This window comes from Sus scrofa, chromosome 6 (assembly GCF_054392235.1).
Source record: "Sus scrofa isolate SSC_HxYL_T2T_F1_AM1 chromosome 6, Sscrofa_HxYL_maternal_Yorkshire_Landrace_v2.0, whole genome shotgun sequence".
Classification (NCBI taxonomy): Eukaryota; Metazoa; Chordata; class Mammalia; order Artiodactyla; family Suidae; genus Sus; species Sus scrofa.
The window spans coordinates 84,167,037-84,191,721 of record NC_139388.1 but is presented as its reverse complement, the minus strand read 5'-3'; the positions used below and the strand labels follow the sequence as shown (position 1 = coordinate 84,191,721).

At 57.0% G+C, this 24,685-nt stretch overlaps 1 protein-coding gene across 37 annotated transcripts in view; it reads left to right on the top strand.

Moving 5' to 3' along the window:
• The first annotated feature begins 1,814 nt into the window (after positions 1-1,814).
• RAP1GAP (RAP1 GTPase activating protein) overlaps positions 1,815-24,685 on the top strand; it is a 70,887-nt gene continuing 48,016 nt past the window's right edge. For 13 of the 37 annotated variants that reach the window (XR_002345432.2, XR_002345425.2, XR_014807213.1 and 10 more), the window contains exons 1-2: positions 18,684-18,801; positions 20,781-20,816. Coding sequence is in view for 4 of the 37 variants with exons in the window: in XM_021097693.2 (XP_020953352.1) it covers positions 18,758-18,801; positions 20,781-20,816 (80 nt within the window). In the remaining 33 variants the exon portion in view is untranslated. Of the gene's footprint in view, positions 1,924-18,683; positions 18,802-20,780; positions 20,817-24,685 lie in introns of those variants that run through there. The other 24 variants (XR_014807226.1, XR_002345433.2, XR_014807216.1 and 21 more) reach the window with 2 other exon arrangements.

Below are 24,685 nucleotides of genomic sequence, written 5' to 3'. Positions count from 1 at the left end.
CTGGATTAGGCCACTCCTATGCTCTTAAAAGTTTCAGGAGTCCTAGGCTGGGAACACTTTCCCACCCATGGCTGCGGCGAGACTGTGGGAGTGACAGAAGGACTGGGAATAACTAGTGCCCCAACCCTACCTCCTCTCTCCCTTTTCGCATTTGCAGGGGGTGGGTTGAGGGTGAGGCATGCCCTGCTTTTCCCCCTTAATTCCAATCTCTCTTGTGGAGGTGAGAAGACTTAGCAGGGGATGTCCCTGTGGGACTGAAAACTCAGGACTGAAAACTCAGGCCTGCGTGTCTCAGATCTTCTAGAGGCTGATGTAAATATTACTGAAGGTCCCAGGTATTTAATGAAGTGAACCCCCCATGACAGGGAAATTAGAGGGGGGAAGTGAAGTGACAGTCACTTGTTAAGCACACAGCAGGTGTTCCATAAATAGGTTGAGTAGGGAGTTCCCTTCGTGGCTCAGTGGTTAATGAATCCAAGGAGGATCCATGAGGATGTGGGTTCAATCCCTGGCCTTGATCAGTGGGTTAAGGATCCGTCATTGCCATGAGCTGTGGTGTAGGTTGCAGACAGGGCTCGGATCCTGCGTTGCTGTGGCTGCGGTGTAGGCTGGCAGCTGTAGCTCTGATTTCACCCCTAGCCTGGGAACTTCCATATGCCAAGGGTGTGGCACTAAAAAGCAAAAAAGCGAAAAAAAAAATTTTTTGAGTAAATTAATGGAAGACTTGAATCTTCCATAAGTCCTGTCTGTGAAATAGGTCTATTGGACTTGCTGACCTTGGAGGGTAGATGCCATGGAGGTTTGTTTCCACCCCTTTTGCAACCTCAGTTTCCCCAGTTATTGGAGCAAGGGTCTGAGATCTCGAGGTTTCCAAAATCCCCTCTAAAATCAATGTTCTGTGATGGATTCAAGTTCAATGACCTGGGCCTGCCAAGCATACCCTCACCCGGTGGTCCCCCACAGCTCTAGCCTTGTAGACACACTGCCTGTCTCTTGGATTCATCTAGGGTGGCTACCCCTTGGAGGGGACCCCAGTGGTAACACAACCCAAGTTCTCTTCAGTGGGAAGTGGGGCCCAGGAGCCACTCAAGGATCGTCGCCCTTGCTGCTGCTGCTGCTGCTGACTTGCTTGTGACCTTGGGCAAGTCTCTTCCCCATTTTGCGCCTCAGAGGTCAGATTAAGGTGATCCCTGCGGCCCCTTCAGGCCTGGGTTTCCACTCTTGCCCCCACCCACCTTCCTCTGCTGCCTTCCCTCTGCTCCTTTAGAGTGTGGTCTGGGGCTCACCCCCTTCCCGGTTCCAGTCCCGGGACGATGTGGGAGAGCCGCTAACGCTGGGGAGGGCCGCCGCGGGGCGGCTGCCGGTCGCACGCCCAGCGGCCCAGAGCGGAGGACAAGCGGCAGCGGCACAGCATCCCCGCCCAGCTAAACCTGTATACCTTTTCCTACCTCCCCGCCCCTGCAGACGCGAAGAGCCCAGGCAGGCCCAGGGCGTGCCCCCCACTTCCCCATCGACCCCACTTGTCCAGAAGTTGCCCTTCTCCCCTTGGAGCGTGGCTGTGGGCTGGGCCGCTGAGTCCTCGCCTGGCTGGAGCAGTCCGGCCGGGTAACCTTGAGCCAGCCCTTGCCCGCTCCAGTGCTCAGTTTCCCGACCTGTAAAATGGGGCAGGGAGCGCCCGCCTCCGGGACCTGTTGTCGGGGGCGGTCGGGTGGGGGGCCGCTCCCGCGCCCGCGGCTCCGGCTCCGCAGTGAGGGGGGAGCGCGCCGGGAAGGAGGCTCCGCGGTCACGTGACGCCCCCCCCCTCCCCGAACTGCGGCGGCGGCGGCGGCGGCGGCGAACGCCGAGCCGCGTCCGAGCAGAGCTGCAGCGGCTGCCGCGGGCACCGGAGTGCAGAGCCCAGGACGCCCCCGGCTCAGGCCCGCGGTGAGTCCGCCCCGCCCGGGCGGTGGCCCTGGGAAGGGGAAGGGACGGAGGTGACCCGGGCTCCCCTCGGCCGGCCGCCAAGACCCGGCGCGGGCGGGTCGGGCCGGGCCGGAGGGTGGGAGCAACGGGCGGGGACCCGAGGGCGGGCGGCCGGCGGGGAGGGGGCGCAGGCTGGGGTCGGCCACGACTGCAGGCGGTGGACCGAAGGGCAGGCCTGGGCTGAGCCGGCTCAGCCTCCTGCCTCGGGGGTGTGGGTCCAGGCCGCGGCTCCTGGGGCTTGGGTCCCACCCCCCTGCGTGGGTGGGGGGTCCCGTGTTCCGCCCACCCGGACGAGGGGACGAGAAGTGGGCATGTTCCCTCAATCTCTGGAGAGGGGGCGGCCCCCGACACCCCCCTGGAGGAGGCGCTGCGGTCCTCAGGGGAGGGAACTGGGGGTCCAACGACCCTGAGCCGAGGGGGCAATGATGTCCTTTCTTCCCCAGGGACAGCGCGCATCCCCACCCCCTCAACCCCGTCCCTGACCCGCCGCCGAGCAGGGCACTCGCGTCACGCAGTCGGGCGCCCCCTCGTCGCCTCCCCTGGCTCCGCAGGGTCTGAAGACTCGGTGGGAATCCACAGGGCGGTCCCCGCGCCCCGCAGGCGCTTTGGTGCCAGCCGTGGGGCGCCTGGACTTGGGCAAGGGATCTTGTGTTCACACACGCAGGCACGCAGACCCTGGCTCAGGAGGTGAGAGCCCTCCCTCCGTGCTAGTTAGACCCCGACCTGTCCCTGACTCCGAGTTTTTGCTGAAGTCCTACCACAGGCCTGGGAGTGAAATGGAGAAGGACACCCCACCCTTCACACATGGCATATTGGTGTCGCCCCGTGCTTCACTGCCCTCCCTCATCAAAGTCAGAGGCCAGCAGGAGGCGGCACTGGGAGAAGCTGGGTCAGGACGGAGGAGGAAAGAAAGGCAGAGGGGAAAAGAAGGGAGGAGGTGGCATTGCCTCCTCAGGTTCCTGGTCCACCCTGCCACAGGACAGCCCGCCCTCCTTCAGGGGGGGTGGTGTCTGGAAGAAGAACCTGGGCCAGGGGAGTTTCCTAGTAATGAGAGGGAAATCAGCCAGACGGGGGCCCTGAACAGGGAGAGGGCAGCAGCTGAGTGGGACGGGTGGTGGTCATGCCCAGCTGGCCCGGGACCCCTCCTCGCTCCTCTACCCAGGACCTCAGTCTCACTCTGAGACCCTCTGGTAGTTGGAGGGTCCTGGGAGGCAGAGGGGGACCTCGGTAACCTTGGAAATTCTTCCAGGGTGATGATTAATCCTCAAGTGGCTGAGTGCCTTCTCAGCCACAGCAAGGTTTCAGGGAGGGGAGCTGAGGTCTCCATTGCACAGATGAGGAAACTGAGGCTCAGAGAGGCTAAATGAACTGCCCGGGATCCCAGAGTCGCCTTTGCCTGGCCTAGAATCAGTTCTCTGACTCCTGGTTCTGGCAGAGCCTCACAGCGGTGGGGCAGAGGAGGGATCAGTGACAGGTGGAGTGGTTCACAGGGACCTGCTCTCCCGTGCTGCTGGGGGGTGGGTGCATCGGGACTGGGGGTGGGTGGGGCACCTGGGTCAGTTGAGAAGAACGGCACCTCTCTTCAGGGCCGCAAACTGAGAGCTTCTCCCCCTCCAAAGCCCTGTGCTTCCTGTGCCACCGCTGCCCACAGCCGTGGCGGTGTTCCCACCCGGAAACCTTCCCCGCACTTTCAGCCTTCCTTGGGCAAAGCCCTCTGCTCTCCTCTCTGCCCCAAGGTGCCTGCCTGGCAGGGGTCTCCGGAGATCCCTCCCCTGGCTCTCTCCACCCTCCACCCAATATAGGAGATAAGAAAGATTCTTCTTTCTGCCTCTTGAACTGCAGCTCGTTTCCTTTTTGGCTCGGAGGTCTCTGCTGCTTGGGCCTCAGGCTGCCAGCAGGGTCTGCGCAGGCCTGGGGTAAGGGAGCCCTGAAGCCCTGCTCCACCTCCCTCTCCCCGGCCCCACCCCTGCCGGCTGTCACGTTCCAGAGCCGAGAGGCCTTTTGAGGACTCCTGCGGCAGGTCTGCCTTCCACGCCACCTGTCTGTCTTCGGAGGCCTTTGTCCGGGCGGTCAGACACTGCTGAGCTGCCACACGTGCCTCGCAAACAAGCAAGACCCGTGCTCGGCCAGACACAGAGGCAAACACGCTCTGATGTACAAATACCCCGAGACCCAGTTGCAGGAACGCACCGCACACACGGCCAAGACCCCCGCCTCTAACTCTGACCCACAGGGCAAGTGGAGGGACACGCCATCCAGGCGTTGTGTACACACAGCGGAGGTGGGTGTAGTCACGAGAGGAGACACCTCCAAACCCTCATTGGGCTGATAACCGCTTCTGTTATCTCCTCCGGGGGGAACACACATGACACACGCATGGGGGAAGAGCACAAGGAGGCTCCACACCCTTCGAAATCAACCTGGCAGATAGGCACATGCACCCACCCACACCCAGGCCACCAAGGGTGCACAAGTGCGTGCATTCCCTCAGCTTCCTGCACGTGGGACGTGAACTCGGCACCACCCCAGGGAGGGGGCGGCAGAGGCCCCGCCAACCACCCCCAGCAGAGCCTCAGCCTCATCTTCTGCCCTCTTTTCTGGTTCGTGGACCCTGAAAATCCTGGGAAATGACCAGTCTTTCCCGTCAGTGGACCTTCCTCTCCTGCCCACCTTCCCCCAGACATACACCTGCCCCGGAGGCCGGAGGAGCCGCTCCCTGGGCTGCCCCTTTGCCGTCCCTGGAAGTCCTGCTCCTCAGGCCCCTCCCAAGACAGGACAGCCCAGCCCAAGCTCCAGGCACCCTGGGATTCCCTTTCCTTTGCCACTTTTCCAGGAGGCCTTGCCAGGTCCCGGTTTCTGCTTTGCCCTCCAGCACGGTGTGAAGGGAAGGGAATCTTACCTCCTGGCCTGGCAGAACCTCCATCAGGCTGGGCCCCCGGCCCCCGGGTTGTGCCTCTGAGAGGCTGGTGTCGCTGGGAGGCAGCTGCCCAGAGCGGCTTCTGTGGGTTCACATGTCATCTCCAGGCCAGACTGATGCTGGTGGAGGGCCGCGCTGGGCTCTGGGCTTTGCCAGGGCGCCGGTCCTCAGTCCAGGCTTGGCCAGGCCTCTTGCTGGCAGTGTGGCCCGGGGAAGTCATTTCCTTCCCTGGGCCCATCTCCAGCTCCGGGAGGCCACTCAGCCTGGCTAGGGAGTGCCAGGTGTAGGGTGGCAGCCGTGCCAATGAGGAAAGGAAGTTTGGCTCTGCTGGGCAGTGTGGGGGCAGGAGGGGGCCCCTGGCTGAAGACTGGTTGAAAACTCTGTGTTGGAGTTCCCGTTATGGCGCAGCAGAAATGAATCCGACTAGTATCCATGAGGATATGGGTTCGATCCCTGGCCTCACTCAGTGAGTCGGAGATCTGGCGTTGCCATGAGCTGTGGCGTAGGTCGCAGATGCGGCTTGGATCCTATGTGGCTGTGGCTGTGGCGTAGGCTGGCAGCTGTAGATTCAATTAGACCCCTAGCCTGGGAACCTCCATATGCCTCGGGTATGGCCCTAAAAAGCAACAAAAAGAAAAAAGAAAAGAAAACTCTCTGTCCACACTAGGCCCAGCAGCGTTGCCAGTGCAGGGACTTCCTGGGCTGGCCACCCTGGGTCCACAGAGGGGGACCTGAGAGTAGGGGGGTTGCCACTGTAGTTTTCATCTGTGGGTATTTTTATGCCCCCATATGTGCTCTATTTTTAGGGCTGCAGACTTGTACTTGCAGGCAGTGACTCAGAAAGGAAGAGAGAAGAGTCAGAGGGGTGCTGGTGGAGACACCCCAAAACAGGGAGGTCCCACTGGGATACCAGCCTTCCTCCCTGGAAGAAAGGGGTCAGCCCTGTGCTGTCCCCACTGGTGCTGGCACAGCGGTGGGGCCCTCGTTTCCACACTCAACAAAGAATGTATTGAGTGTGTAGTATGTGCCAGGGACAGCATGAGACACGGGGAAACAGACATGAGCTGGGTGTGGCATCCTTCAGTCCCTGCCACACAGATGAGGAGGTAAGGCTTAAGGGACCAAGGACCTGCCCACTCCTCTAGTAAACAAAGGCCCCACCCTCGAAGAGGTATTTCTTTTTGGAAGAAAACCTGAGTTAAAAATCTGACTTCATGGAATTCCCACTGTGGCAGGAGGTTAAGGATCCAGTGTTGCTGCCTGCTTGCATCTCTCACAAGCATCCTATCTTAATAAGTCTATTTCTTGCCAAAAAAAAAAAAAAAGGAATCCAGTGTTGCCACAGCTATAGCATAAGTCCATATAGCATAGCATTCTATATGCTGTGGGTGTAGCCATTAAAAAAAAATAAAAATCTGGAGTTCCCATTGTGGCTTATCAGTAACAAACCTGCCTAGTATCCATGAGGACGCAGGTTCAATCCCTGGCCCCACTCAGTGGGTTAAGAATCCAGCGTTGCCGTGAGCCGTAGTGTAGGTCGCAGACACAGCTCGAATCCCGAGTTGCTGTGGCTGTGGTGTAGACTGGCAACTGCACCTCCAATTCGACCCCTAGCCTGGGAATTTCCATATGCTGTGGGTGTGGCCCTAAAAAGATAAAAAAAAAAAAAATTCCTCCTTCATAGTCTAGATTAAAAAAAAGAAAATCTGGGAGTTCCTGTTAGGGCTCAGCAGGTTAAGGGCCCGACATTGTCTCTGTGAGGTTGCAGGTTGGATCCCTGGCCTCGCTCAGTGGGTTAAGGATCTGTTGTTGCCATGAGCTGTGTGTGGCTTGGATCTGGTGTTGCTGTGGCTGTGGCGTAGGCTGGCAGCTGCAGATCTGATTTGATCCCTGGCCTGGAACGTCCAGATGCCAAGGTGCAGCTGTAAAAAAAAAAAAAAAAAAAAAAAATGACTTTGCCACTAACTAACTGTTCAGCTTGGGTCCCATTACTCCATATCTTTAAGTCTCTGTCTTTTTATCTGTAAAGCAGGGATCACCCACTTTACGAACCTGATGGGGTTAAAAGGATTAGTATAGGCAGATACCCAGGGCAGTGTCCAACCTGTCATAGACATTAGCTGGGGACTCAGAAGTGACGGGCTGGGAGTTGTCAGAAATCCAAGTCCAGGAGTTCCCATTGTGGCGCAGTGGTTAATGAATCCGACTAGGAACCATGAGGTTGCGGGTTCGATCCCTGCCCTTGCTCAGTGGGTTAACGATCCGGCGTTGCCGTGAGCTGTGGTGTAGGTTGCAGACTCGGCTTGGATCCCACATTGCTGTGGCTCTGGCGTAGGCCAGTGGCTACAGCTCGGATTCAACCCCTCATCTGGGAACCTCCATATGTCATGGGAGCGGCTCAAAGAAATAGCAAAAAGACAAAAAAAAAAAAAAAAAAAAAAGAAATCCAAGTCCAGTGTCTGCTGTGTGACTTTGGACAAGTAGCTTACTGTCTCTGTGCCTCGTTTCCTTCTCTGTAGAACAGGGATGATAAAGCCTTGTTTGCCTGCCTACCTGGGAGTGTTGTTTGTGCAGATCAGATCAGACATGATGACTGGGAGCTGCTTTGAAAAACATAGAGCTGCACTCAGACATGTGAATGTGCAGAAGGAAAAACAGACACCAGCCAAATATGGAGAAAAATCCTTACCAAAAAAACCCTTCAAACATTTTATTACAGCAGTAGCAAATGAGACTTTTATTTAATGTTTAGGGGGCAGAGGGAATTGTTTCCATAATCTCACATTTCTAAGGCATTGCCCTTGTCACATGAGATGGGTGATTTTCCCCCTTGGGAAGTCAGTACCTGGCACATAGTAGGTGATTGATAAATGATCGTGGTGGCTATGAGTGGTGTCATGAGTTGTGTAGTGAAAAGGAGAGAAGATATTTCTGGTGGCACCGTCACTACAGCATGTAAGATGACAGTCAGGACATTGGTTTGACTTCCCTGGAAGGTGTGTGTAGGGATGAGCTAGAGTCAGTTTACTAGGGACCCGGCTGAGGAATTCTCCCAGCAAGCCAATGGGAAGACCATTGGAGGGATTGGCTGAGCCTTCTGTGGGCAGACCTTGGGTAGGAACTAGCCAAGCACAGTTCTCTGCCCTGCCCCTTCTGTGTAAATATGAGTCCACTGCCTATTTCCCTGGGGCTCATGTCCCTCCTGTATGCAAAGAAGAAAGCTCCAGCATCTTCCACCCCAGGGTCGGGAGACAGGACCGAGGTACCAGCCAGTCAAGGAGGCGGGGGCTATCATCTATGCTGGAAAGCGGAAGGCCTGGGTCCCCCTCTGACCTTGCCCTCCTGGCCGTATGATCTTGGGCAAGTCACCAGCTTTCTTCCTTCCCATCAGTGCAAAATGTGGGTGTAGTTCCTACCTTTTTGATGTGGCTCCAGTGAGACGGAGCTGGTGACCGTGCTGTACGAGCCTCAGGTGTGTCGTGTCTCTGGGGGCATTGTGCTGTTCCTTGCAACAGTGTGTTCCCCAGGCTTCCCTGAGAAGCTGGGGTTGCTGGGATTTGCAGAACAGAGGCTGAAAACAGACTCCTGAGTGGCCAGAGGCTGGGACCTTCTCAAGGCCACAGGAGCCACACGCCTGCAGCAGCCAGGCTGCAGCAGGGAGTAGAGGGATGAGGCCTGTAGGTCTGGCCCTCTGCTCTGCTCCTGATTCTCTGCCAAGCCCGCAAAGGGAAGACATCTCCATCCCTAATCAGAGGTTAGCGCTTTCCAAGACCCTACTCCTCTGAGTTGGGATTTTTGAGGCACGGTGAAGGGTGACCTTGGGAACTTCTCCCTGCTTGCAAGCTCAGTGCCAGAACTGTTGGGACAGCCCCAATTCCTCCCTTCTCAAAAGTAGGACAGGTCAGAGTTCTCACTGTGGTACAGTGGGTTAACGATCTGGCTTGTCTCTGCGGAAGTTGTGGGTTCGATCCCTGGCCTGGTGCAGTGGGTTAAGGATCCGACGTTGCTGCAACTTGGCATAGGTGGCAGGTGTGGCTCAGATTCGATCCCTGGCCTGGGAACTTCCACACGCTGTGGGTGCAGTCATAAAAGAGGAAAAAAGGGAAAGTAGGACATGTCATTCACATGCAAGGGGATGCCAGGACGAGGCCCAGGCTAATGGCAGGCAAACCTCCCACCCGGTGCCTCTTCCCAACCTTGGGGGTCCAGGGAGGGGCCCTCCATCTGGCAGACCACTGCAGGCCCTTGTGCCAGCCCAGGCAGTAGTCTATGGATGCCCTCAGGCTGAAGCTCTGAAGGTGGGTTCCAGACTGGCCCCACTGGCCACCTGCCTCCCGCAGAGCTCTGGGAGCTTTTCCAGGTGCATAGGGGTGCCCTTCCAACCCCTCCCCCAGGGCTTCTAGCCCCCAGAAATAGGACTGGACAGAGTCCTGGAGCAAAGCCCTCATCTGTCTCTGTCACGGGGCAGACCCCCAGACCTCCCATGCTGGAGAGATGTGACCCTCTGAGGGGCAGAGAAACCTGGGAGCTGCCCTCTGCCCTTGCCCCCAGACACACCATCAGGGTCTGCCCTGTGTTAGTCAAGGTTGAAGCTGTGGGTGGCTCAAGGGTTCCAGGAGTGTTCTGGTGGGGGAGCAGCAGAATGGAGGCTGAGTGATGGGCTGCAGGTGGGGGCCATTTGTCGAGTACTTGCAGAATGCTGGGCTCTGTGCTAAGCACTTTTCACGGATCTGTCTCATTTAATCCTCAGAGCAACCATCATTAGGCCCACTGAGGCTCATAGAGGTTAAACAGCCCGCCCAAGGTCACCCAGCTGGTGTGTGGCTGGAGCTGAGAATTAAGGGCTCTCTGACTCCATTTTCAACCACTTCGGTGTACTTCTTGTGGAATCAGATGTGGAGGGGGACAGGCCTAGCTCTGGGCCGGGGCAGGGGTGGGGCTCAAACCCTGAGGCTGCCCCACCCTTTTGGAACCTGGCCCTGCACCTCCAGCTCCTCCTCCCTCCCTTTTCCCTTCCCTGTGGCCTGTGCACGGGGCTCAGCACCCCAGGCTGGGTTGGGGAGGAGGATGAATGGGGAGATTTGTTTGCAGGGGTTCCTGGGGGGTGTACAATCCCACAGACCCTGGCTTCCGCTGCCCCCTGTGCCTGCCTGAACTCCCAGCTCAGAAACGGAGAAATCCTCAGCTGGAGGGGAGCCCATGGAGATCAGCTGGTCCAACCCCCTCATTTTACAGATAATACTTATGATGATTGCACCCAATGGTAGCAATTCACAAAAGACTTTCACATCTGGTTAGCCTCTGATGTGTGCGCCAGAGCCCTCAGGGCTGGCAGGACTCATGGGGCCATTGTTATTCTCCTCACTTTGGGGCTGAGGGAACAGGTTCAGAGAAGTGGTGGGATGGGCCTCGGGGCATGAACTGGGCTCCAAACCTAGATCTTGCCTCCCCTGGGCCCACTGCACCGTCTCAGGCTACCCCCTACCCTGAGGCCTGGAACTCGCATGGTGTGGCTCCAGGACTATGTCCTGCCTTTAGGGACAGTGTGGGGGGTGTGTCCAGGGGGGACTGTTTCTTTTTTCTTTTTCTTTTTTTTTTCAAGGCCACACATGTGGCATATGGAGGTTCCCAGGCTAGGGGTCAAATCAGAGCTGTAGCTGCCGGCCTACACCACGGCCACAGCAACACAGGATCCAAGCTGTGTCTGCTACCTACACCACAGCTCATGGCAATGCTGGATGGCTGACCCACTGAGCAAGACTAGGGATTGAACCCACATCCTCATGGATCCTAGTTGGGTTAGTTAACTGCTGAGCCACGGACAGGAACTCCCCAGGGGGAACTGTTTCTGACCGGCTTCCTCCCTGTCAGGGAAACACCCTCCCCTTCTCAATGCGGAGACTGTAGACCAAGGGGCTGAGCTGTTTTCGGGGAGCCTCTCCACCTGCCATGCCCACGGAGGCCAGGTTGCCCCCAAATCAGACAGAAGGCACCATGGAGAACCCTCACTTTACAGAGGAGTAGGGACCTGCCCACAGTTGCACTGAGCCAGTGGCAGAGCTGGGCCTGTGACCTGGGTCTCCTGATTCAAGTGTGTGGCTGTGTTAACAGTGCTAAGAATCGCCCCCACTTACTGGACACCTACTGTGTGCCAGGGCCGAGCACTTTATACTGAATCCTAAGAACAACCTTATGGGAGTTCCCGTCGTGGCGCAGTGGTTAACGAATCCGACTAGGAACCATGAGGTTGCGGGTTCGGTCCCTGCCCTTGCTCAGTGGGTTAACGATCTGGCGTTGCCGTGAGCTGTGGTGTAGGTTGCAGACGCGGCTCGGATCCCGCGTTGCTGTGGCTCTGGCGTAGGCCGGTGGCTACGGCTCCGATTCAACCCCTAGCCTGGGAACCTCCATATGCCGCGGGAGCGGCCCAAGAAATAGCAACAACGACAACAACAACAACAACAAAAAGAACAACCTTATGAGGGAAGTACTGTTATTGTCTCACCAGCCCCTTTTACCGATGAAGAAATGGAGGCTCCGAGAGGTTATGGAGATGGCCCAAAGTCACAAACCAGGAAGCGACAGAAGTGAGAATTCAAACACAGGTCCACCTGACTCTAAACCCACACGGATGTCCACCCTGTGTATGTTACAACAGGAGCAAAATTTATTTTATCCTTCTTGTAAATAGCCACCCTAGGACATCATTCATCCACTGAACATTTATGGAGTGCCTTCTGTGCTGAGGACACCAGGGAGCTGATCTGGAGCCAGAGGCCAGGGGTTGAAGGTCAGAGATCAGGCAGTGAGGTAGTGGGCCTCCAGACACTGCTAGACCCTCTGCGCCCACCAAGGATGGCTGCCCTGCCCGCTCCTTCTGTCCCTCCTGGCCACAGGCTGTGCATTTGCAACCTCTTTCTCTGCCCTTCTTGCTTGCTCGTGGTGTATGTTGTGGTCTGATTTGCCCTTGTGGGAAAGGGGGCATCACTCAACAGGGGCTTCTGGATTTTATATGCCCCAAGGAAGATTCTACAGGCAGCAGCAATACTACCCACCACCATGCAAACTCTTTGTGGCCACAAGGTACCCTGTTAAGTCCTCTCTGTGTGCATCACCTTGTGAGCCAAGAGCTGATATGTCTCCATTTTCCAGATGTGGGAACTGAGGCTTAGAGTCACATAGCTCAGGACTGGGCTGGAGGAGTTCCTGTTGTGGCTCAGCAGTGACGAACCCAACTAGTAACCATGAGGATGCAGGTTCGATCTTTGGCCTTGCTCAGGGGGGTAAGGATCCGGTGTTGCCATGAGCTGTGGTGTAGGTTCACAGGCCAGGCTCGGATCTGGCGTTGCTGTGGTTGAGGCATAGGCTGGCAACTATGGCTCTGATTCGACTCCTAGCCTGGGAACCTCCATATGCCTCAGGTGCAGCCCTATAAAGACAGGAAAAAAAAAAAAAAAAGACTTGGCTGGAACCCCGCTCTGTTGGCTCTCAGGCCTATGCCCTAACCAAAGGCTCACACTGCCCTGCTCTGTGTCCAGGCTCTGTGCCCAGGCTCTGTGCTTGTGCATTTAGAATCCTGGTTCTTGGAAGGCAGGCTGCAGACAAACAGCAAATATCTGTTGAGCACCTACTGTGTGCTTTGGGGAAGTGCTTTGGGAGGAGAAAGCTTTTGAGGATGGGGAGATTGGGGGGGTTTGGCAAGGGATGTGGGGCCCCATGCAGCCATCCACCCAAATCCTGAGGGGGAGGAGGCTCTCAGGCCCTCAGGGGTGTCAGGGCAAGAGGCAGCCGTGCTGTTTGAAGGGCTTTCTTCTTGGCAGGAGTGTCCCTGAGAGTGATTCAGAGCTGAGTCAGCTTAGGGGGTCTTTACAGCCACTTCTATTTCCCTGGCCTTTGGGCAAAGCCACTTAGCCTCTCAAAAGGCCTCAATTTCCTGGTCTGTGGACTGGGAATGATAATAGCACCTAATTTACTGGGCGGCCATCATGCACTGAACCGGAGAGAGGGCTTGGCATGAGGCGTCAGGAACTATTAGAAGCTCTTACTGAGCTGGGGTTCGTGTGTGATGGGGGATGACGTCTTGAGGGGGCGTCGGGAGAGCTGGATCTGCTCTATTTGCAGGCCTCAGTTTCCCCATCAGCCATAGCTGACAGAAAACTCTTGCATAATCCGCCTCAGGAGGCCGTTGTGGAGATCACAGAGGTCTCAGGCGCGTAGGTGCGTCTTGGTGATCTGCACACCGACAGAACGGTTTCGAGGGAGAGGAGGCGGCGGGAACACGGTGGGCGGCGGCACAGGTGTCGCTATTGTGGCGCACAGGTGTGTCATTGTGGGCCTGGAGCGGCGCGGCAGCACGCGCAAGGAGAAGGGAAAACGGCAGGTTCTGGGGCCCGCCTCCGCTCAAGGGGAGGAGGGAGGGCTGCGGGGTGCGGGGTGCGGGGGTGGTCAGCTCGCGGCCCAGAACGCCGGGTGCTTCCTCCTGGCGCCCTCGGGTCCCAGCCTTGCCGGAAGAGACGCCTAGGGCGCTGTCCCTGGTCCTGGAGCCCGCCCGGCACTCGTCCTGCAGTTCCCATGGTTGCCAGTTGAGGGCGCCCGGGACCGTGTCGGGTTCCCCAGGCCAGTTTCAGAACACGTTTTTTAAAGAGCGTTCTTTATTTTCCTGTAATGGTATTTCCAGATAATAAGCCTACCTACACATACAATTTCTTAAAAAAACAATATACTGCACTAAGAGAAGTGAAAGCCCTCACTTCCATAGATAAATACTCTGACATAATCACGCCACAGGACCTAATGAAGTAACCAAATGCTTGCACCTGTTTTGTATATTTAAAAATACCTTTAGGAGTTCCCTGTTGTGGCTCAGCAGTAGCGAACCCGACTAGTATATCCATGAGGATGCGGGTTCTATCCCTGGCCTTACTCAGAGGGTTAAGGATCTAGCAGTGGTGTAGGTCACAGACGTGGCTCGGATCTGGCATTGCTGTGGCTGTGGCGTAGGCAGCTGCAGCTCCAATTTGATCCCTAGCCTGGGAACTTACATATGTCGCATGTGTGGCCATACTAAAAAATACTCATATGTAAACCAGAGTTAAGTTGTAGGGTGAGATAAACAGGCTTTTCCCTCACATGAACGTCTGGGGGCATGTGTGATGCCTGGCAATTCTCCCTGGGTGGGACTCTCCCTGGCATAGCTTTCCTAGCCCCCACCCACTGAATGATATTGGGGATCCCCAGTAACTGCTGAGGGTGAAAACCACCTTCACATATTTCCCTAATGCCTTCCAGGGGCAGAGCCTCCCCTGTTGAGAACCGTTGCCACAGTGGGAGTCTTGGCAGGGTGAAGAGGGCTTCACAGAAGCCCCGGCTGCTCACTGGGAGCGTGGCATGAGGAATCGTCAGGGCAGGCAGTCCCCCACTGTACATCCGGACCAGGAGAGGCCCAAAACCGGAAGAGATTGTGCTGGAGTGCCCAGTGGAGCTGGGGACTGCAACCCAGGTCTCCTGTCCCCTGGTGCAGGGTGGCACTCTGGGAATGAGCAGCCTCCCTTCCAGTTCAACCTACCTGCTCCTGAAAACAGATGGAGAGGGTCCTGCCGTCGGCCAGGGTAGGGGAGAGTGGCGGCTGGATTCCAGTCTAAAGTGTGTGAGAGGGGTCTTGGCCTCCCCTCTCCTTGGGCATCCAGCAATTCACATCTCTTGACCCCTACCTTTATTTCTTCTCAGTAGTTAGCTGGGCACTGTTTCTGTGTGTGTGTGTGTGTGCGCACGCGCATGCGCGCACACATGTGTTTGCAGGGTAGGGCTGATATCCGTGTGAGCACGTCAGCAAACATTTGACCTTGACATGATCTCTGTGCACATGAGTTAGATGTCTCAGTGCGTGGTTCAAGGAGAGGGGCGTGTGTGGCTGAGTGAAGCTTCTGGGCAGGTGTGTGTGCAAGTGCACCACAGATTCTGTCTTGTTCATCCTCTACCCCTAGTTCCTGGTCAGGTCAGGCACACAGTAGGTATTTGAGTAGGCAGAGGACTCAGAAATTCATTGACTGGAATGAGGGGCTGAGTCAGGATGGTTGGTTCAGCAACTTCACCTGGCAGCTGCCTGGGGAGAGGGTGTGAGCCAAGACACACCCACTCCTCCCTCCCTTCCTAGGGCCTGGGGACCCCCCAGGAGACTCCCTTTCCAGGAGCTCAGGCTTTGCAGCATCTTGGGATTGAGTGGGTGTGGCTTGGATAGAAAGGCCATGAGCTAAAGATAATGATGGTTCAAGCCTATGAGATTCTCTCAAGGCAAATGCATTTTTCCACAGTTACGTCTCTAACCCAGCAATGTGAGAGTGAGTGTTTAACAGATGAGCACACTGAGGCCCAGAGAGGGAAACTGGTTAATGCAGAGCCACACAGGCCAGGCAGGAAACCCCCAGCAGATGTCCCGAATGGGAATGACAGCAGGAGGGAGGGCAGAAAAGGTTGCTGGGGATCCTGGCAAGAACTGGCCCCACCAGCCCCATCTGGAACCCCGGCCTGGGATCTTCCCAGGAACCTGCCCTGCCCTGCGCTCTTCCATTTCCCTCATGAGGCTTGGGAAGGGGGAGCTGGAGGCAGGTGGGTGGAACTCCCAGAATTCAAGTTCCCAGGGTGAACTTGGAAGGGGCACTTTGCAGCCCTCCGCCCCCACCGTTCCCTCCTCCTTCACACAGTCTGGTACCTGTTTAGCCACTTGAATGTAAAACTAATACGCCCAGCCGGGGGGGCCTCCTCCTTGGTCCTGGAGGGCAGCCTGACTTTGGTTTCTGGGGGAGAGGCTGGAGGGAAAGGAAGAAGGGAGCTCTGTCCCACCCCAAAAATGGCAGTGGCTTCCCAGCGCTGTGGACTTGCTAGTACTGAGCTCCCCGCCACAGTGGAGGCCAGTGGAGGCTGGATGTCTGGGGAGAGTTAAATACGGTATAGCTGGGAAATGTCAGCACCTGGTCCAGCACCTACGCCCTTACCGCACTGCCTCTGTGTGTGTCTCTGTGTCTGTCTTGGAGGCTGTTCCTTGTTGCCCACACATAGATCTGCCCTGTTTTTTACAACAGCTGCATATACTGCGTGGTGTAAATGGACCTTAATTTCTCTCTCCAGTTCGCTCTGGATAGCCATTAGTTTGTTTTGGAACTCTTAGTAATAAATCTTGGCTAACTCAAAAAAATGTGGTGATTTCACATCATTCAGCCTATACAAATGATGCTGCAGCAAGCGTTTTATCTAACAAACACATGCAATTCAGATACTATTCTCAAGGTTTTATAAGTATTAATTTAGTTACTCCTGAAGTGGGTTCTCTTATGTTTGTCATCAACCCTATTTGAAGATGAAGAAATTGAAACACAGAAAGATGAAGTGCCCTGCCCAAGGTCACACAGCTGATATCAGGGAGAGCTAGGACTTGAACCCTGGGAGGGTTTACAAAATGAGGATACAAGCACGTGGCCTCCCTGTCCCTAGTCCTTGGCTATTCATATTGAGGCTCACCTGTGCTGATGTAGGGGGTAAATTCTTGGAAGTGGTGTTGCAGGTTAAGAAGACGTATTTATTTATTTATTTTAGGCCACATCCACGGTATCTAGAAGTTCCCGGGGCCAGGGATCACCCCACGCCACAGCAGTGACCCAAGCCACAGCAACGACGATGCTGGATCCTTAACCTGCTAGGCCACCAGGGAACTCCCAAGAAGGTGCATTTAAATTCTCCTATTGCCGGAGGGACCAGGAGCTGGCCCGGGAGTGTCCTGGGCATCGCTGACGCCCGCCCCCACCCCACCCCAAGCTCTTGCCAATGAGGCAGCTGCAGCTGGTCAGAGCCCAAGAGTCCAGAGCCCACACTGAGCTCTTTGTCTTCGGTGGGAACCCTGCAGCCCCCACAGCCCCTCTCAAGGGCCCACTGTCCCAGCACCAGCAGGGCCTCCCGGGGGCCAGGTCCCGGCTGGGAAACTTGGCACATTCGAGGCTTCTTGGCCACCCTGCCAAGTAGACATGTAGAGCCCACTCAGGAATCATTTCTACCGAAAAGAGACTGGTGAGGCTGAGGGCCGTGTCCAGGTGGGTGCGGCACCCGGGACAGGTCCCAGTGCTGACACTGCGCACACCTGTTATGACCCAGGCCCAGCCCCTGAGCCTTCCCTCCACCCGGCTCTCTGGGCTGCTGCTACCAGACTTCCTCCCGCTTCCGCTTCCGGCCAGTCTTGCGCTCCTACGGTTTGCCCCTCGGGAGCCTACCAGGTGCCCTGTGACGACTGGGCTTCCCACGCTGCTCAGGAATTGTGGCCCTGACCCCGGCAGAGTGCGCTGCCAGGAGGATCCAGACCCTTCTCTGAGAACCAAACCAAGCGGGTGGGTTCTGGGCGGAGGAAATAGTAAGGGTCCTGCCCAGGCTCTGAACTCTGCCAGTGGCTCTTGAGGCTTCCTCCACCTGCCGGAAGGTGTGGAGAGGAGAAGGGGTCCGGGGTAGCGCAAAGAGATGGGCTGGTGGAACCCCCCAAGAGAAAAGTAATTGCTGTGAGCTGAGGTCTCAGTGTCTTCATGTCTGCATCCCAGCCCCAGCCTGGGTGAGGCGAGTGGTGGAGCCCTGTACCCGGACCAGCCATTTCCCAGAGGAAGATGGAGCTAACTGAGCCCTGGCTCAGGACCAGCGGAACAGTTCCTGAAAGGCTTCTGAAGAATGCCTGCCACCCTATCCTAGTGCCCTGGCTGTCCTTCCTACCTCCCCCCACTGCAGTTCCTTTAGACAGAAAACCCCATAGAAAACGGCAAGGTTCTGGGGACCTCCCCCAGTGCAGGGGGTGGGGGGGCAGAGTGGGTGTTCTGGGAGGGGCAGATGAGTCCTGGGGGCAGGGCTAGTGTCCCCTTCTCCTGACACATCTTTAATTGGGGCCACAGAGCCGGCTTCCTGTGGGGTGGCGCACTGGACTGTGAGGTCTGGATAAGCTGGGTGCAGAGGAGGGGCTCAGAGTGTTTGTTGAATGAATGCTTCACTGGCTCTAGGACTCAGAGCCGTTTCCCTCAGAGGGTTGTTGAGGGAGAGAACCCAGGCTGGGTGGATTTTCAAGAAGAGGGTGGAGCATCTCCATTCCCACCCTGTTTCTGCTCCCCTGAGCAAGGGGGGCTCCGTGGAGGAGGATGAGGCCCCCCAGTGGGAGACTCTGTTCCTGCCTTTACTCAATCAGGAGCAGAGCTTCTGACCCACAGGACAGGACGCTCCTGGCTGGCATTTATTGAGCATGTACAGTGAAGGCCAGGGCTAAGCACTTGACAGGCATTAACTCACTCCAGTGCCACGAGGGCCCGCGAGGGTTAGTCTTATTTTACGAAAGAGAAATTCGAGGTTACAGCGCACACCCTATTGACCCTGGGTGCCACATTCTTGACACAGCCGGCTGTGCGCTCCCTCCTCATGATGACCAGGTGGCAGTTTCGCCGACAGAGCCCGAGGGCTCTCGGGTGGTGGAAGAGAGTGGCGCCGCAGAAGGGGGTCTGCAGCTGGGTACGTCCTGGTCTGGGGGTGGAGGGTTGGCCTCTTCCTAACGGCTCCCCGCCCCCGCGGAGGCCCCGCCCGCCAACCCCCCCTCTCCCCCCGCCAACCCCCCCCTCCCCCCCGCCTCCCCGCCCCCAGGTCCCAGCTCGGAAAGTCCAGCACACACCCCGCCCTCGGCCGGAGGGCGGCACGAACAAGCGGCCCTTTCTGCGCGTGGCTGCCCCCGACAGCTGGACCGCAGCCCGCGGGGGCGCGGACAATCCCGGGGCTTGTGGCCGGGGGCGGGGCAGCCCGTGTTGCCAAGGGGACCCGGGCGCCGGGAGGCGGCTCTGGCGGCCCCGCGCGGGCAGGGCGGGCGGCGGCGGCACCATGAGCGGCCGAAAGCGCAGCTTCACCTTCGGGGCCTACGGAGGGTAGGTGCGCCGGGCGGGGGCGCTCGTGCGCGCGCAGATGTGTGCGGGGGTGGGGGTGGGGGCGCGGGAGAGCGCGCGCCCGGGTGCACGCGCGCCTGCCGGGGTCTGCCTTGACTCGTGGGGGGGGTTCTGTAATTGTGAATTTGTGCTTGTGTGAGAGGTGAGCGGTTCGATGTGCGTAAGTTGTAGTGTTGGTAAGTCTGTGTGTGTGTGTGTGTGTGTGTGTGTTCCGATTGGGTACCCATGTGCACGTGTGGGGATGCGAGTGCCCGCGGGCATTCTGTGTTTGTGTCTAAGTGCGCGACAGTGTTTCCGTGTATGACTGTGTGTGGACGGACAGATTGGGCCTGAGCTTGTGCCCTCCCGGTGCGTGTATAGGTAGTGGGGGTGGGAAGGAGCGGGCCAGGGGAAGGCCCACCCCCATCCCTGGGCAGCTTGGCCACCCCTATCTTAGCAGCCTGGCTCTCAGGAACCCCCTCCTCCCGGGGCTGCTGGCTGCCTGGACCTGGAGACCTTGGGGGCGATGGGGGAGGTCAGAGTGGTGGCTGGTCCATCTTTCCCTCACTGTCCCTCCCGACCCCAAGTGCCCACCCCAGAGAGGCAGAGATATGGGCGGGGCGGGGAGGATCCTTAGGCAGCCTGGATAGACAGACTGGCTGGAACCCCTTCCCTGGCTGGCCAAGTACTTGCATAAGCTTCCCCAGGCCCTGCTTCCCTGAGGTCAGAGGGACACACAGGATCCCCTTTTTGGGTGCAGAGCAGTGGGGCTCACACAGGTAACACTGGAGAATATGTGCACTCTGACCTGTAGGGATTGTGTCCCAGGCACGCCCACTCTCCCGAAGCCCCACCTCCAAGGGGACCTTGCAAAAGGGCTGGGTGGGGTGGGAGATGAGAGGGCTGTCCTCCCTGCCTGGGGCCCAGCTAGCCATCAGATGCTGGGCCTGGGTTGAGTCCCGAGACACCAAGGAGCTGCACTCTGTCGTGTGACCTTGGACAAGTCCTGGCCTCTCTGGCCTCACTTTCCCCATCTGCAGAGTCCTTGTTAGCTGATCCCTGGAAGGCAGGAGCCCTGCCTCCCCAGAAGATGTCTCCTCAGCCGGCAGAGTCCAGTTTGGGGCTCCTTTCCCGTTCTCCTCTGGTCTCTGGCCAGGAGGCAGGAGTCGTTTGTTGTCCCAACAGTGCTGAGCCCCTTGGCCCCCAGCTAAGTCTGCTCCAGCCCTCCCCTACCCCAAGGTGCCCTCCAGGGGCAATGAGGGGAGCCTCTGGGAGGGGGCACTGCCCATACACTCTCCCTGATGCTGGTCCTGGAGGGATTTGGGGGAGACACAGCCTGGGGGTGGCCCCTGAACTCTGGGGGGACTTCAGGTCTTCCACTGGCTCTGTGCTAGGGGTCAGGGTGTGTGTGTGTGTTGGGGAGGGGCAGGAGAGGAAGCCCTCGTGGGGCTTCTGCTCCCAGATTCCTAGGCGTTAGTTCCCTGAGTGGATATAAGTGAGCTCCAACTCCGGGATGAAGGCAGGCCACTGGGGAAGTGGTGGTGGGGTTTCTTCCTGCCCACCTTTATAAACACCCACACTCTCCCATCCTGTCTGTAAACACACTCTAAGTTGGCCCTGGCCGCACCCCTCCCTCTTTGCCCCGACCCCAAAGCGCTGTAGTCACTATCTCCCTCCACCTGCTCCGAGACTTCCTATATGCTGACCTGCAGCCCTGCTGCCCCCCGGAGCCAGGTCCTGGGCTCCCGCTTCCCTCCACCCGTGTCTCTAAACCTGCCTCTCTTCTGTTCTCCTTCACTCCACCCCTCGCATGTCCCTAAGCTGATGTTAGGGTCCCTGCAGCCTATGGGGGATGGTAATATTTTAGAAACAATACCTCCTCCAGGTCCCTCTGGGAGGGTAGGGGGTGGCCTGATGTGCTGGGCAGGGCCTGGTAAGGAGGGGCTGCCCCCTCACCTGCTGCACCTCTTGCTGTGTTTCAGGGTGGACAAGTCCTTTGCCCCTCGCCGGAGTGTGTGGTGAGTACCAAGGGCTCTCAGGAGTGACTGGGCTGCTTGGCTGAACTTTAAGGACACTCCCAAACTGTGACCCTATAACGCCAGACCCCACCAACCCTCCTGCCCATCCTGCAGGTGATTGGGTGGGCAGACTCTCTCCCAGCTCTGCCCCATGTACTCTCCCCCGCAGTTCTTTCTCGAGCTCTGCCTCGGAGTCAGGCAACTCAGATCAAATCTCAGCTCTGCCATTGGCTGTGCAACCTGCAGCAATTCACTCACCTCTCCGAACCTCAGTGTTCTCATCTGTGACATGGGGATTAAAATGTGTGTTTAACAGAGTGCGCACAATTAAAACAGGCCTGACACATTCTAGGTCCTCACTGAAAGGGTTTCCTGCCTTTTCTCGTCTCTTTTCTGACTCATCTCATGGTGGTTCCTGGTAGGGCTGGTGGCACCTTTAGCCTTTCCACCGACCCCCAGATCCTCTGCTCCCACTGCATATGTAGCCTTCAGAACCCCCTCCTCCAGCCCATTTCCTGCATCTGAGGCTGACTCTCTCTGGAGGAGGGAGCGTCTGCAGCTTCCCCAACACTGTGAGCAGTGGGTGGAGGTGCAACCTCACCTCAGGATTCACAGCCCCCCCCCACCCCCCCGACCCATGCCCCAGCAGGCGGGTGCCTCTCGGCTTCCCTGGCGCTGGCATCACTTGGGTCTGGCTGGCTGCTCCTGCTGCCACTTCAGCTCCAGCAGGAGAGCCCCCAATTGCTCTGCTTCCTGCTTTCTGCCCCTGCTGAGGGCTTCCCTGAGTCCCCAGTCCCTAAAGTGCCACCCCCAGCTGCTAGATGACTCCTGTCTGGCACCATTGCTTTACCTGCTGCCAAAGCCTCCCTAGGAAGCCACACCTGGAGCAGGAGGCACATGGAGTACCCAGGCTGAGCTCCAGGGCCTGCCCTTTTATTTCCCTTTGATGCTCTCTGTGCAACCCAGAGCCAGTTACTGTCCCTCTTTGGGTTTTATCTCCTGCAGCTGTGCCTCTACTATGTGCAGAGCCAGTGGAGCCTCTACTGTGTGCAAGGCCTTATGCTCAGCCCAGAGCAGGGTAGGGTGAGCAGAGATAGAGATGGAGGTGAGGAAAACGTTTTTTCCTTCAAGGAGTTCAATACTAATATCCCAGTAAGTGCCTTGTGTCAAGCACCTGCTGTGTGCCAGGTATTATTAAATGCTAGAACGACATCATTGCACATAATCTTTACCACATCCCGGAATGAGGGACTTTTAGCCCTAATGACAGATGAGAACAATGGTGCAGAGAGCGGAGAAGTGATTTGCCCACGTTCACACGGCTGGTGAGTGGCACAGCTGGGATTTGAATCTGGATCTTCCAGACTCTGTGTGGAACCCAGAGTCTCACTTGCTCTGTCCCAGGGCCTCCAGGCCCCAGAGCAGATCTGAGGGAGAGATGCCCTTGACGGAAGATTGGAAGAGGGAGGGGTGACCCAGAAAGCTCACTCTGCGGAGCCCTGACCGGAGTCAGAGATGAGGGTCTAGGACGGATAGTAACTAACCACCCGTGTGACTTTGGACAAGTCTCCTCCGCTCTCCGAACCTCAGTGACACACTAATAGAGTAAGACTCTGGGATAACGAGGATTTGGCCGTTACCCACAATGCCTTGCCCCACGCCCTCCTTGCTGGAGCTGCTGTCCATGGTGCTAGCCCCTGGACCCTCCCTTCTGTCCCTCTCCAGGCCAATTGCTTAGCCCTCGGCCTGTGCCTGGCATATAGCGAGTGCTCTGTAAATGGGTGAGGGGGGTCGCTTTGACTATTATTATCATTTCCTGGCATTCAAGGCCGTCTTTGCCTCACTTTGCAACCTGAGACTCAATTGTCCCATGTGCTGCATTTCTTTTTTTGTTTTGGGTGTTTTGTTTGTTAGGGCTGCACTTGAGGCATATGGAGGTTCCCATGTTAGGGGATGAATCACAGCTGCAGCTGCCAGCCTATGCCACAGCCACAGCAATGTGAGATCCGAGCCGCATCTGCAACCTACACTACAGCTCACAGCAACGCCAGATCCTTAACCCACTGAGTGAGGCCAGGGATCGAACATGCATCCTCATGGATACTGGTCGGTATCGTTAACCGCTGAGCCATGAAGGGAAGGCCTGCAATTCTAATCAGTGGGAATGTGGCCCCCCTTGAGCACCACCTCAGGCTTTTGCTCACATTGTCCCCTCCTCTTGACCTGCCCTCCCATCCCGTCTCCATGACCCCCCACCACAGCTCCAGCCCACTTTTATCACCACTTGTCGAGTGGTTCCTTTCCAGATCCCCACACCCCATCTTTCTCTCCTTGAATGCTTTCCTGCTGCTTAGCACACACGTCAGTGCTCAGTCCTAGGGTCGTGGAAAGAGCATGGCCTTCGGAGTCGGATGCGTGGATTTGAATTTGCCTCTGCCATGTGCTATTGGTATGGGCAGGTCACATCCCTTCTCTCAGCCCTGCTCGATGCTCAGTAGTATTTGGCTCTTTCAGTGAGTTGACCTCAGTTGAGTTTAGCATATCCACATAGCACTGCAGCTTGAGGCAGGCTCCGCAGCCTCTGAAAGCAGGGGTTGCTTGAGTTACTTTTGATTTAGGCCCACTTTCCGGCAGGAGTCCCATAAAAGCTGGGCTGTACTCTTCACCTCTCTGTCCTCCACACAGTTTTGCACAACTACCCAAACTGAGTAAATGCTTAATGAATATCTGTGAGAGTGAATTGCCTCTGTCCAAAGAGTGGAACAGGTGAAGCTTTGACAAGTAGGCTGGGAGGGCTTCCTGGAGGAGGTGTGATTTCCCCACCTATTTAAAAAAAAGGATTAAGAGGTAGGGGCTTGGATCAAGGGAGCAGTGAGATCTGGTAGAGACCAGAGGTGATCATGGCTGGGATCCCCTACCCCCTGCCCCTCATCAGCAGGTTATTGGCCATGGAGGAACACAGAAATAGTGTGTGTACACGTTAGAGGAATGCAGCCCATTGGGTGGATTAGACCCAGTGGGATAGTGGATGACTCCGGTTCTGCTGCTGTAATGGGACTAGACATTTAAGGTGGGTTCAGATGGTGGGGGGAGGAGGAAGTGGAGTGGTGAGGGTGGAAGAGCTAGGTGGACTCGTGTAGGGAAAGATTCTGGAAGAGGAGAGTCAACTTTGGCCTTAAAGCTGGGACCCTGGAAGGAGGAGGCAGGACCTGGCAAGGGGTCAAGGCTGGTGAGGTGCTGGGTATTTTGCTACAGTTGTTTCATTAAGTCATGACAACATTTCTGAAAGTTGACCTGAGTGTCCCTATTTTAGAGGCCAAAACCAAGAGTGAGAATGTTGAAGTCTCCGGCCCAAAGTCGCACAGCTGATGAAGGCTGGACTCAAATCCAGCTTTTCCGCCTGCCAGGGCAGAGACCTCAGCCAGAGATGAGGAAGCCACAGGAATGAGAAAAATCCTGGTTGTAGGATGAAGGAGGAGGCGGGGAAAGGATCCCTCTGAAACAGTGGTCACTCCCTGGCCCCATGGAAAGCCCATCTGGTCACCGAGCTATTTCCCCGTGCCGGGGATGGTACCAGCTGCTCGCATACATGAGGCATTTTTCAGGTCCCTGGCCCTGGGGGGAGCACCTCATCTGAGTTATTTTGTTCCATCCTCACACCAGCTTTACGAAGTAGCAACTATTACCATCCATCTCCATTTTACAGATGAGGAAACTGAGGCTCAGAGAGGGGACATGGCTGGCCCAGGGGCACGCAGTCCGTGCCTGGTGAACCCAGGCTGCCGCACGGTCGGCCTGAGCCCACACCTTTAGCCCCAATTCTCCTGGCTGCTGCCTGTGCCGAGTGGGGGGGGGGGGGCTTGAGTGGG